Genomic DNA, 13,166 nt, shown 5'->3' with positions numbered 1-13,166 from the left:
ATTTGTAAAATGTTTCCTTATTACCCTTTATGTCCCTAGCTAGTTTGATCTCATTTTGTGCCGAGACCTTTCTAATTTTGTCCCTGCATGCTTGTGTTGTTGTTTTGATATTCATCCTTCATAATTTGAACTAGTTTCCCCTCTCCGTATGGCTCTGTTTTGAGTGTCGCGTCATTGAAGATCTCCTGGTTAAGCCAGGATGGTCTTTTACCAGACTTCCTGTCTTTCCTATACTTTGGGATAGTTTGCGCTTGTGATCTTAATAAAAAACAGCTAACTGTCCTGAATGTTTTTTCCCCCTTAGACTTGCTTCCTGTGGGATCTTACCTATCAATTCTTGGAGTTTGCTAAGGTGTGATTTCTTGAATTCCATTGTCTTTATTCTGCTGTTTTGCCTCCTGCCATTTGCACCTAATTTGCATGAAAACTTCCACATGCATTTTGCTTGCCCATTTGTCTGCCTGATGTTTCTGAAATCCTGGCCCTAAATGTTCTTGAGCTCATCACTTAAATGACTTAATTCTTAGCCATATGGTTTGCCAGGGTGCTGATACACCAGATACACACAGAGAGCTCTCATGTGCTAGGGTCAAGGTCTTCTTTTAGCCCCATCTCCTACCCCAGCTGCTGCACCTTGCAACCAGCCTGGAGCACAAGAGCCTGTTAGTTTCAAATGAGAACGTTGAGATTCTTTGCAGAGGGCTCCCCTTTTCTCCTAACCCATCTGTCTTTCTTCTGTAGTTAAAGAGATCTGCAAGCTCCCTGTGGATGCTGGCTCATGTTTTTCCTACATGACTCGCTACTTCTACAACTCGGTCACTGACAGCTGTGAGGAGTTCGTTTATGGTGGCTGCGAGGGCAATGGGAACAGGTTTGCCACTAAAAATGAATGTCTCAAGACCTGTGGCAGCCCAGGTAAGAGAGCGAGAGCAACTCAGCTAGTTGGACTGTGAGTTGGTGAGGAACAGAGATGTTAATGCAAAGATGCTGGGGCCACAGGAGCTGATCTCCACTAGCTGTATCATGGCAATGCCTAGAGGACACACCAGAGATCATGTCCCCACGTGCTGAGCACTGCATGTGGAGACAGCTCTGGCCCTGAGGAGCTGACAGTCTGACTAGACAATGGGTGGGAGGGCTGAGGATGGGTACTTTGAGAGGAGTCCGTGGTGCTGCTCGTGATGGGAGGTGGACCTCAGCTGAAGGTCCCTGAGTCTCTGCATTCCAGCCGGCTCTGGAAGACCCCTGGGTAGGGCGTTAATGACAATAACAATCCTGCTGAACACATCTGTAGCCTGGCACCCAGACCGGGGACTCTCCTGAGAGTTACTGGGCAGGTTTCATTCCATGTCAGTCTGATCAGCAGTGAAAAGGTTTTGTCAATACTGGGGACAAGATCCTCCTGTGCATCCCCAGACAAAGCTCCAGCCGCCGCCTCCCTGGCTCAGGACATCAGGATTTCAAAGAATGAGGAGTCCTTGTGGCACCTTAGAGACTAACAAATTTATTTGAGCATGAGCTTTCGTGGGCCAAAACTCACTTCATTGGATGCATGCCATTTCAAAGCTGTACCATCCCTTCACCCAGCATGACAGATCTCACTGCCTCTGCACGGAGCTTTCAGTTTCGCTTTTAGCTCGTTGACATTGATCAGCACTAAATTTTATTCCAGTTATAGGGGGACTATTTGTTAAGATCTGGACAAAATCAATTAAAAGAAATAACATTAGATCAGCAAAAGAAAGATAAGTGATTTTTGCAGTTGGATTCCAATTCCCAGAATGTTCAGCATGCCAATCTAGGCACCTAATTTGAATGGCAAACGGCACATGCATTTTGTCTGCCCCTTCGTCTGCCCAATGCTTCTGACAATCTGGCCCAAAACTTTCTGCAGTAATAATGTTAATGATAAAAAGCGACTCATAGACTTTAAGGTCAGAAGGGACCATTATGATCATGTAGTCTGACCTCCTGCACAATGCAGGCCACAGAATCTCACCCACCCACTCCTGTAACAAACCCCTAACCTATGTCTGAATTATTGAAGTCCTCAAATTGTGGTTTAAAGACCTCAAGGTAGAGAGAATCCTCTAGCAAGTGACCCATGCCCCATGCTGCAGAGGAAGGCGAAAAACCTCCAGGGCCTCTGCCAATCTGCCCTGGAGGAAAATTCCTTCCCAACCCCAAATATAGTGATCAGTTAAACCCTGATCATGTGGGCAAGACTCACCAGCCAGTACCCAGGAAAGAATTCTCTGTAGTAACTCAGATCCCAACCCATCTAACGTCCAATCACAGACCATTGGGCATACTTACCTACTAATAATCAATGATCAATTAATTGCCAGAATTAGGCTATCCCATCATACCACCCCCTCCATAAACTTATCAAGCTTAGTCATGAAGCCAGATATGTCTTTTGTCCCCACTACTCCCCTTGGAAGGCTGTTCCAGAACTTCACTCCTCTAATTGTTAGAAGCCTTCATCTAATTTCAAGTCTAAACTTCCCAGTGTCCAGTGTATATCCATTTGTTCTTGTGTCCATGTCACGGAGTCACCGGGTGATGCTCTGGAACAGCTCCCCACCAAGCCAGGCCGGACTTTGGGGAGCCTCCTCTCCCTTGGAGTAGACTTGTTCAGGGCAAGAAGCTCACATGTCTTCACCTTCTGGGTCTCTCCTTGGAGCATTCAGCATCCTCTGCCCCTCCGTGCACTTCCCACAGCGAGTCCGTGCAGGCGGGGTCCTGGGGAAGCCAGAGGGTCCTGCACCCCCACTTTGCAGTCAGACGTGACTCTCAGCCAGCCAGTAACACAGAGGTTTATTCAATGACAGGAACAGAGTCTAAAACAGAGCTTGTAGATACAGCGAACTGGACCCCTCGGCTGGGTCCATTCTGGGGCACAGTGAACCAGACCCCCCATGTCTGCACTTCACTCCTCATCCCCAGCCAGCTCCAGATTAACAACCCCCCCCCCAGCCCCTCCTCTCTGTTCAGTTCCTTTCCTGGGCCAGGAGGTCACCTGATCTCTTTATCTCCAACACCTTCAGCTGGCACCTTTGCAGAGGAGGGGCCCAGGTCATCAGTTGCTAGGAGACAGAGTGCCAGGCATTTAGGTGCACTGGCCCCTTCCTCTGCAGCAATCACACACCCTTGTTCCACCACCTAGATATTAAGTACTGCAAAGGGAACACTGCAGCACCAATACAGTATTCAGAGAAAACATTAAGAACATTCCCAGTTCGTCACAGTCCACATTGGTACTAAGCTTAAATAATTCCTCTCCCTCCCTGATATTTATCCCTCTGATATATTTATAAAGAGCAATCATATCCCCCCTCAACCTTCTTTTGGTTAGGCTAAACAAGCCAAGCTCTTTCAATCTCCTTTCATAAGACAAGTTTTCCATTCCTCGGATCATCCTCGTAGCCCGTCTCTGTACCTGTTCCAGTTTGAATTCATCCTTCTTAAACATGGGAGACCAGAACTGCACACAGTATTCCAGATGAGGTCTCACCAGTGCCTTGTATAACGGTACTAACACCTCCTTATCTCTACTGGAAATACCTCACCTGATGCATCCCAAGACTGCATTAGCTTTTTTAACGGCTATATCACATTGGCGGCTCGCAGTCATCCTGTGATCAACCAATACTCCCAGGTCCTTCTCCTCCTCTGTTACTTCCAACTGATGTGTCCCCAATTTATAACCAAAATTCTTGTTGTTAATCCCTAAATACATGATCTTGCACTTTTCACTATTAAATTTCATCCTATTACTCCAGCTTACAAGGTCATCCAGATCTTCCTGTATGATATCGTGGTCCTTCTCTGTGTTAGCTATACCTCCCAGCTTTGTGTCATCCGCAAACTTTATTAGCACATTCCCACTTTTTGTGCCAAGGTCAGTAATAAAAAGATTAAATAAGATTGGTCCCAAAACCGATCCCTGAGGAACTCCACTAGTAACCTCCTTCCATTCTGACAATTCAACTTTCAGAACGACACGTTGTCGTCTCCCCTTTAACCAGTTCCTTATCCACCTTTCATTTTTCATATTGATCCCCATCTTTTCCAATTTAGCTAATAATTCCCCATGTGGAACTGTATCAAATGCCTTACTGAAATCGAGGTAAACTAGATCCACTGCATTTTCTTTATCTACAAAATCTGTTACCTTCTCAAAGAAGGAGATCAGGTTGGTTGGGCACGATCTACCTTTTGCAAAACCGTGTTGTATTTTGTCCCAATTACCATTGACCTCAATGTCCTTAACTACTTTCTCCTTCAAAAAAATTTCCAAGACCTTACATACTACAGATGTCAAACTAACAGGCCTATAGTTACTCGGATCACTTTTTTCCCCTTTCTTAAAAATAGGAACTATGTTAGCAATTCTCCAGTTGCACGGTACAACCCCTGAGTTTACTGATTCATTAAAAATTCTTGCTAATGGGCTTGCAATTTCATGTGCCAGTTCCTTTAATATTCTTGGATGAAGATTATCTGGGCCCCCCGATTTAGTCCCATTAAGCTATTCGAGTTTGGCTTCTACCTCGGATGTGGTAATATCTACTTGCATAGTCTCATTCCCATTTGTCATCCTACCATTATCCCTAAGTTCCTCATTAGCCTCATTAAAGACTGAGGCAAAGTATTTGTTTAGATATTGGGCCATGCCTAGATTATCCTTAACCTCCATTCCATCCTCAGTGTTTAGCGGTCCCACTTCTTCTTTCTTTGTTTTCTTCTTATTTATATGGCTATAGAACCTTTTACTATTGGTTTTAATTCCCTTTGCAAGGTCCAACTCTACATGGCTTTTGGCCTTTCTCACTTTATCCCTCCATGTTCTGACCTCACTAAGATAGCTTTCCTTGCTAATCCCGCCCTTCTTCCACTCCTTGTAGGCCTTCTGCTTTTTCTTAATCACCTCTCTGAGATGCTTGCTTATCCAGCTTGGTCTACAACTCCTGCCTATGAATTTCCCCCCTTTCTTGGGATGCAGGCTTCTGCTAGTTTCAGCAACTTTGACTTGAAGTAATTCCAGGCCTCCTCTGCCTTTAGATCCACAAGTTCTTCAGTCCAATCCACTTCCCTAACTAATTTCCTTAATTCTTTAAAGTTAGCCCTTTTGAAATCAAAAACCCTAGTCCCAGATCTATTTTTGTTTATCGTTCCATCTAGTTTGAACTGAATTAGCTCATGATCACTCGAACCAAGGTTGTCCCCTACAACCATTTCTTCTATGAGGACCTCACTACTCACCAAACCCAAATCTAAAATGGCATCCCCTCTTGTTGGTTCAGCAACTACTTGGTGAAGGAATCCATCAGCTATCGCATCCAGGAAAACCTGAGCCCTATTATTATTACTAGCACTTGTCCTCCAGTCTGTATCTGGGAAGTTAAAGTCTCCCATGATCACACAATTCCCATTAGTGTTTACTTCATTAAAAACATTAAAGAGGTCTCTATCCATATCAAAATCAGATCCCGGCGGTCTGTAGCACACCTCACACACTATCTCAGGGGAGGCTCTAGTAGCGTTTTTTCCCAATGTGATTTTTGCCCAGACAGACTCTGTCTTATCTATTCCATCCCTTCTTATTTCTTTACAGTTAAGCTCGTCATTGATATACAGTGCTACTCCATCACCTTTGCCTTTATTTCTGTCTTTGCTAAACAGCACATAGCCTTCAAGACCTGTACTCCAGTCATGACTACTATCCCACCATGTTTCTGTTATCCCTATAATATCCGGTTTCACTCCCTGCACCAGTAGCTCTAGTTCCTCCATTTTGTTACCTAGGCTCCTCGCATTAGTGTACAAACATCTTAATTTTACTGTTTGGCTTCACTGACATTCTTTACCCGATTAGGCCCAGACATTCTACCACCAGTATCACCTGTTAGACTGGTATCTACACTACCCTTCCTCCTTATGTCCATTCTTCTGCCCATGACTGTATCCTCTCTTACTTTATTTTCTTCCTTTTCAGTATTAAATTCCGGCGTGGAGATTACCTGCACATCTCTCAACCATCTCCCCCAATTCCTAGTTTAAAGCTCTCTTAATCAGTTGTGCCAGCCTCCATCCTAGAAGTCTATTTCCCTCCCTACTCAGGACAAGGCATCCTGTGGCACCTTATAAACTATCAGACGTACTGGAGCATAAGCTTTCGTGGGTGAATCCCCACTTTGTCAGATGCATGTCAATGTTAATGATGTCATTCCTGAGCATTGATAGTACTATGATAGGCTCGGTACAGCCCATACATACAGCTCTCTAGTGCTAGGGACAAGGTTTCTTTTAGCCTCAGGTCCGACCCCAGTTGCTGCCTCTTTCGCCCCTCATGGAGCCTGTGGCCTTGTTGCTGTTGAATAGGAGCCTGAGATCTTTCATGGCGTTCCCCCCGCCCCCCTTCCTCCTAACCCGTCTGTTGTTATTCTGTAGATACAAATATCTGCCAGCTCCCTGTGCAGCCTGGCCCATGTCAGGCCTACGTGTCCCACTACTTCTACAACTCGGTCACCAAGAAATGTGAGAAGTTCAGGTACGGTGGCTGCCAGGGCAACAAGAACAGGTTTGCCACTAAAGACGAATGTCTCGAGACCTGTGTGCGACCAGGTAAGAGAGTGAGAGAAACTCAGCTAGCTGTGTCGGGAGCTGCCAGATAATCGAGACATTAAAGCCACAGGGGTTGATCACCACTATAATGACTGATTAGCTGCATCACAGCAGTGCCTGCACAGACCAGGGCCTCATTGTGCTAGGGGCTGTACAGAGGAGGCTAGAGAGTTAATGACAAGAACAATCCTGCTGAACACGTCTATAGCCTTTCCCCCAGGATTGCACACCTACTGGCGTGGCTCAGACGAGTCATGCTCATCTCTGGCACTGCTGGGGTGGGGGCTCATGGGGCAGGATACTTCAGTGCTGGAGAAACAGCTCACACAGCAGCCAAGGGTGCTGGGCATTTCCATGTTAACCCCTGAGAGCGCCCAGGAGCCCAGCTTTGCCTTTGGCTCAGAGATTCCATACACAGCAAAATTAGACTGTCCGAACCTGATCCCGAATGCAGCTGAGCCTTGGGATGAGCCCGGCCCCTCGCTTACTGGGCACTGGCAGGCCTAACTGCAGGTCTTTCACCTTCCACTGCCCTGTCCTGCTCCCTACCATCTGGGTCCTCCCCCCACCTTCCACACTGAAGACAGGAGTGACAGAGAGACAGCAGGCCCTATGGAGGCTTGGGATACAGTACTGCCAACTTCAAATGTTCAAAAACCAGGAGTCCGGCTCACCAAAAATCATGAGATTGGCTTTAAAACCATGAGATGATGTGAATGCAGTAGATGTGGTGATCTTTTTATTTGCCTTCTACTTTTTGAGCCTGTAGGGTGCACTAGGGTCACATTTTGTAGCTTTCTTCACAGTCATGAGGGCTAGAAATGTACTTTTTCTTTAAAAAAGAAGGCTGAAATCATCACAGAGCCACTTGACTCCAGGAGCTGGAGCTTTAAGGAAACCAATAATTATCATGAGATGCATGTGCCCTGGGCGATGCTCTGGAACTGCTCCCCACCAAGCCAGGCAGGACTTTGGGGAGCATCTCTCCCTTGGAGCAGACTGTCTTCTGGGCAAGAAGTTCACACGGCTTCACCTCCTGGGTCTGACCTTGGAGCATTCAGCATCCTCTGCCCCTCCATGTGCTTCCCACAGTGAGTCCACCCACGCAGGTCCTGGGGAAGCCAGAGGGTCCTGCACCCCCACTTCACAGTCAGATGTGACTCTTAGCCAGCCAGTAAAACAGAGGTTTATTTAGACAACAGGAACACAGTCCAAAACAGGTCTTGCTGCTACAGACAACAGGACCGCCTTTAGCTGGGTCCATCTGGGGCCCACAGGGAGGCCACAGCCCTGTTGGGATGCCCAAGCCCCATCGGGGCACCCCTCTCCATTTCCCAGCCAGCTCCAAACTGAAAACTCCCCCCAGCCTCTCACGCAGCCTCTCCCCGGCTCCTCCCCAAGCTTTTGTCCAGGGTCCCGGGCAGAGGTGTTACTTGGTCTCCAACCCCCCTAATGGGTTCTCAGGTTACATTCTCAGGTATGCTCCCTTCCCCAAAGCAGGCCGTCCCAGCAAAACTCCCCTGCCACCTTCCCAGGCCAACGCTCCCCACTCAGCATTCACATAACACATCAAGAACATTCCCACTTCCTCACAGCATGAGAAAATCGTGAGAGCTGGCAACACTGTCAGGCCCCACCAATATTCAGTGCCTGGTTGATCAGCAGTGAAAGGCGATGGTACTGTACATACCAGGCACAAGGTCCTACAGTGCATCCCCAGGCAAACTCCTGCTCCAGCCTCCAGGCCTTTCCCTGGCTCTAAGGATTCCAGAGCTGCAGGATCCCTTCAAGCAGCATGATGGGGCGCACTGCCTCGGCACTGAGATTTCAGTATTGCTTGTGGCTAAATGATGTCAATCAGTTAAGGTTTTTCCGAGTTATAGTGAGACTGTAGTCAAGGTCTAGACAAAATTGTTTAATGTGAATTATATAAAGAGAGCAGAAAAAATGTCAATTTTGTAGATAAATCCCAATTCCTAGAATGTTCATCATGCAAATTTATGCACCTAATTTCCTTGGGAAATTGCATGTGCATTTTGTCTGCCCATTTGGCTGCCTAATGTTCATGAAAACCTGGCCCACAGTGCTTCCACGAATAGCTGAACTGGTGTAATTCTTGTGCCTGGGTTTCACATGCAGCTCTGATACACCCGCAGCTCTCAGGCATTTGGGTCAAGTCCTTGGTTAGCCCCAGCTCCCACTCTTCTCACCCACGCCAGAGCCCGGGCCCTTGTTCGCGGCTCAGTTCCTTCGCAGATTTCCCCCTTTCCTCCTTTGCAGTTAATGACGTTTGCAAACTCCTTCTGGACTCTGGCTCATGTTTTTCCTATGTGACCCGCTACTTCTACAACTTGGTCACCAAGAAGTGTGAGGCGTTCACTTACGGCGGCTGCGAGGGCAATGGGAACAGGTTTGCCTCCATCGACGAATGTCTCAGGACCTGCGGAAGTGCAGGTAAGAGAGTGAGGGTATGTCTGCACTACAGGATTATTCCAATTTTACATAAACCGGTTTTGTAAAATAGATTGTATAATGTCGAGTGCACGCGGCCTCACAAAGCACAATAATTCGGTGGTGTGCGTCCATGTACCGAGGCTAGCGTCGATTTCTGGAGCGTTGCACTGTGGGTAGCTATCCCCTAGCTATCCCATAGTTCCTGCAGTCTCCCCAGCCCATTGTAATTCTGGATTGAGATCCCAATGCATGATGGTGGAAAAACAGTGTTGCGGGTGGTTCTGGGTAAATGTCGTCACTCAATCCTTCCTCTGGGAAAGCAACGGCAGACAATCATTTCACGCCCTTTTCCCCTGGATTGCCCTGGCAGACGCCATAGCACGGCAACCATGGAGCCCGTTCAGCTTTTTTTTATTGTCACCATATGTGTACTGGATGTCGCTGACAGAGGCTGTACTGCAGCGCTACACAGCAGCATTTGTTTGCCTTTTCAAGGTAGCAGAAATGGTTACTAGTCATTCTGTACTGTGCTGTGCCATTGTAAATTGGCAATGAGATGATAATTATCAGTCGTTCTGTACCGTGTACTGCTGTCATGGGTGCTCCTGGCTGGCCTTGCTGAGATTGGCCAGGGGCACAAAGACAAAAATGGGAATGACCCACTCCTTTATGTTTTATCTAAAAATAGAGTCAGTCCTGCCTAGAATATGGGGCAAGTGTACCAGAGAACCAGAGAGCACAGCCGCTCCATGTCAGATCCCACAGAAATGATGAGCTGCATGCCATTCTAGGGGGTGCCCCTGCAACAACCCCACTCGTTGCTTCCCTTCTCCCCCAACCCTCCTGGGCTACCGTGGCAGTGTCCCCCCATTTGTGTGATGAAGTAATAAAGAATGCAGGAATAAGAAACACTTGAGTTTTTAGTGAGATAAAATGGGGGGGCGGGGCAGCCTCCAGCTGCTATGATAATCCAGGCAGGACATTAAACGGTCGGGGGCAGAGGAGCCCAGCATCCCACTGCTATGATAGTCCAGGCAGTACAGAATCTTTTCTTTACACATGAAAGGGAGGGGGCTGATGGAACTCAGCCCCCAGTTGCTATGATTAGGACGGTTACCAGCCATTCTGTACCATCTACCGGGAATGACCGGGAGTCATTCCTATTTTTACCCAGGCGCCCGCGGCCAACCTCATCTGAGGCCTGCCAGGAGCAGTCACAGGATGATGAGGACAGCTATCAGTCCTTTTGTACAGTACCATCTGCTACCGGGGAAGGGAGGGGAAAGGATGCTGCTATTCATTGCCGCAGCACCGCGTCTACTAGCAGCATGCAGTAGACATAGGGTGACATATAAAAAAGTCAAGAAACAATTTTTTCCCCTTTTCTTTCACGTGGGGGGGGAGGGAGTAAATTGACGAGCTATACCCTGAACCACGCCGGACAATGTGTTTGAACCTACAGGCATTGGGAGCTCAGCCAAGAATGCAAATACTTTTCAGAGACTGCTGTGGACTGTGGGATAGCTGGAGTCCTCAGTCCCCCCTCCTTCCCTCCATGAGCGTCCATTTGATTCTTTGGCTTTCCATTACGCTTGTCACACAGCACTGTGCTGTGGCCTCTGTCTATCATAGCCTGGAGATTTTTTCAAATGCTTTGGCATTTCGTCTTCTGTAACGGAGCTTGATAGAACAGATTTGTCTCCCCATACAGCGATCAGATCCAGTATCTCCCGTACGGCCCATGCTGGAGCTCTTTTTGGATTTGGGACTGCATCACCACCCGTGCTGATCAGAGCTCTATGCTGGGCAAACAGGAAATAAAATTCAAAAGTTTGCAGGGCTTTTCCTATTTACCTGGCCAGTGCCTCCAAGTTTGGATTACTGTCCAGAGTGGTCACAATGGTGCACTGTGGGTTACCGCCCGGAGACCAATACCGTCAATTTGCGGCCACACTAACCCTAATACTGATTTCAGCGCTACTCCTCTTGTCTGGGAGGAGTACAGAAACTGATTTAAAGAGCCCTTTATATTGATATAAAGGGCCTCATTGCGTGGACAGGTGCAGCATTAAATCGGTTTAAATGCATAGTGTAGACCAGGCCTGACAGAGGGATGGGGCAAAGCTATACCTATCTCACAGAGCTGGAAGGGACCCAAGAAGGTATCGAATCCAGCCCCCACGTTCACTAGCAGGGCCAAGTACTGATTTTGCCCCAGGTCCCTAAATGGCCTCCTCAAGGATTGAGCTCACAACCCTCAGTTTAGCAGGCCAGTGCTCAACCCACTGAGCTATCCCTCCTCTCAGGAAGGCCCATGGGTGGGGTGGTGTAAAGTCCTGACCAGAGCAGGTGCTTGTCACATTGCGAAGGTGCCAGCCTGTTGTTATATTTCCCTTTGGAACAGGAATGACCACGTCATTTTCTAAGGCCATTGGGTGACTCAGCAACTGCTTCCCTTCTCCTGTTGTTAAACGGAATAAACGGCTACCCAGGGAGGTGCCTCTTTGCAGGGATGAGAGCGTAGCTGTGACGAGCCCTTGGCCCTCCCGCTCGCCACTCTGCAAACGTTGGAAACGCTGTTAGTGTTATGGCCCCCAAAGGTGCTGGGCGTAGCACAGACTGGATCTCCCATCAGCCCAGCATGTGAGACATGAGCTCTGTGCAGGATTCACATAGAACTACAGAGATGTTTGCTCCTGCGGGGGTCCTGCCCCTCGGCCCCTCCCTTTGCATCCCTTAGTGCCGTGTTTATCCAACCTCGCTCGCTGGAACCCCTGGGACAGAATTCCTCCCCTAACCCCTAGAGCTGGGTGGGGCTCGGCCCTGGAGAGCGTAGCTGAAGCTGAAAGTGGAGGTTTCTCTGCTGGAAGGTCGCCCCTCCCTGCGCTGAGCTCTCGGTGAGACGAGAACTGGACGGGAACCCCTGGCTCAAGGGCAGGAGCCAGGGGTGCCCTGAGTGCAGGCCTGGGGGCGGTTTTCCATCTGATATCTAATCTCTCACTGCTGTCTCCAGGGCTGGTGCATTTCTCTGAGGACCCCGCTCAGCCCCTCATGGAGCTGTTGGGCTTTGTTATCAGCCAGGTGTCTCACTGCCGTGGGACCGTTCTGTCTTCCAGAAAAACCCGGGTTCTGCCCCAAGACAACCGGAGGGCTCTGCATTCTGGGATGCAATGATGATGACGACTGTGCTGGAGCAGAAAAGTGCTGCAGTAATGGGTGTGGCCGGACTTGCCAAATCCCCACAGCAGGTGAGGTTCAGTGTAGTGTGGCGGCTCTGCAGAGAGAGTTCTGCCTCCTGCTGCATGGGGCCGTTCTGATCACCAAGCACAAGGGCTCCCTGTCCCCATCTCTGAGAGCTGGGAGGAATCAGGGTCACGCAAACAGGGCCAGCGCCCCAGCATTACAGACCTGCTCCGAGTGACCCAGCTCTCCCCAGGCCTGCAGTCTGCATGGAAGCTGGGAGTGCAGATTGCCCTCTCCCCCCACAGTGCTCCCACCTCTCTGGAGACGAGGCGAAGGGCTGTGGGAGGCTGCATTGGAGACGGGGAGAGGACTGCTCAGGGATGATATCGGCCGGCTGGGTCTCCTGCCTCCTCCCCGGGGCTTCTCTGTGCCATGGAGTTTGCCCAGTGGTGGCTCCCGAGGTCACCCAGCCCCATGCACTCAGCCCTGCTGCAAGGAGGGCGACTGCCCTGGAAGGGCCGGGTGCAGCCGCATCAGCTGTGTCCCCGACTGCCCCCCAGGCAGAACCGCTCTGCCTGCACCTGACACCGAGGGCCCCCCCTGTGTGCCGGGATCTCTGTGCCCAGCCCTGCGCATGAGGCAGTCCAGGATTGCAGGTCCTTGCTCCTGTCACCTCCCTCCCTGCCCCCCAGCCTCAGGACCAGCCCCTGGCCTGACCGACTGCCCCTTCTTCCACAGGGCCGACCAGAGAGAGAGACTGGGAAGAACCGAAAGCCTGACAGCAGGGCCTGTGGGGGATGGGACAGGATCCTCCAATCCGGTCCCCACCTGACACCCACCCCCAATCGCCCATGGGCCTGATCTCGCCCCGCACATGGCTTGTGTAATAAAGAGCTCAG

At 49.3% G+C, this 13,166-nt stretch overlaps 2 protein-coding genes across 4 annotated transcripts in view; one reads left to right on the top strand and one right to left on the bottom strand.

The window, feature by feature from the left end:
* The window catches only part of LOC127031020 (uncharacterized), a 217,037-nt gene that overhangs the window by 173,706 nt on the left and 30,165 nt on the right, over positions 1–13,166 (bottom strand). The gene's annotated exons all lie outside the window — the stretch shown is intronic.
* Positions 1–13,166, top strand: part of LOC127031041 (BPTI/Kunitz domain-containing protein-like) — a 15,373-nt gene extending 2,207 nt beyond the window's left edge. The window contains exons 2-6 of one of the 2 annotated variants that reach the window (XR_007768477.1): positions 742–915; positions 6,457–6,630; positions 8,911–9,084; positions 11,489–11,727; positions 12,201–12,286. Coding sequence is in view for 1 of the 2 variants with exons in the window: in XM_050917752.1 (XP_050773709.1) it covers positions 792–915; positions 6,457–6,630; positions 8,911–9,084; positions 12,201–12,332; positions 13,006–13,046 (645 nt within the window). In the remaining variant the exon portion in view is untranslated. Of the gene's footprint in view, positions 1–741; positions 916–6,456; positions 6,631–8,910; positions 9,085–11,488; positions 11,728–12,200; positions 12,333–13,005 lie in introns of those variants that run through there. The other variant, XM_050917752.1, reaches the window with a different exon arrangement.

This window comes from Gopherus flavomarginatus, chromosome 11, assembly GCF_025201925.1.
Source record: "Gopherus flavomarginatus isolate rGopFla2 chromosome 11, rGopFla2.mat.asm, whole genome shotgun sequence".
Lineage (NCBI taxonomy): Eukaryota > Metazoa > Chordata > Testudines > Testudinidae > Gopherus > Gopherus flavomarginatus.
Note: the sequence above shows the minus strand (reverse complement) of the source record. Positions and strands in the feature narration are given on the sequence as shown.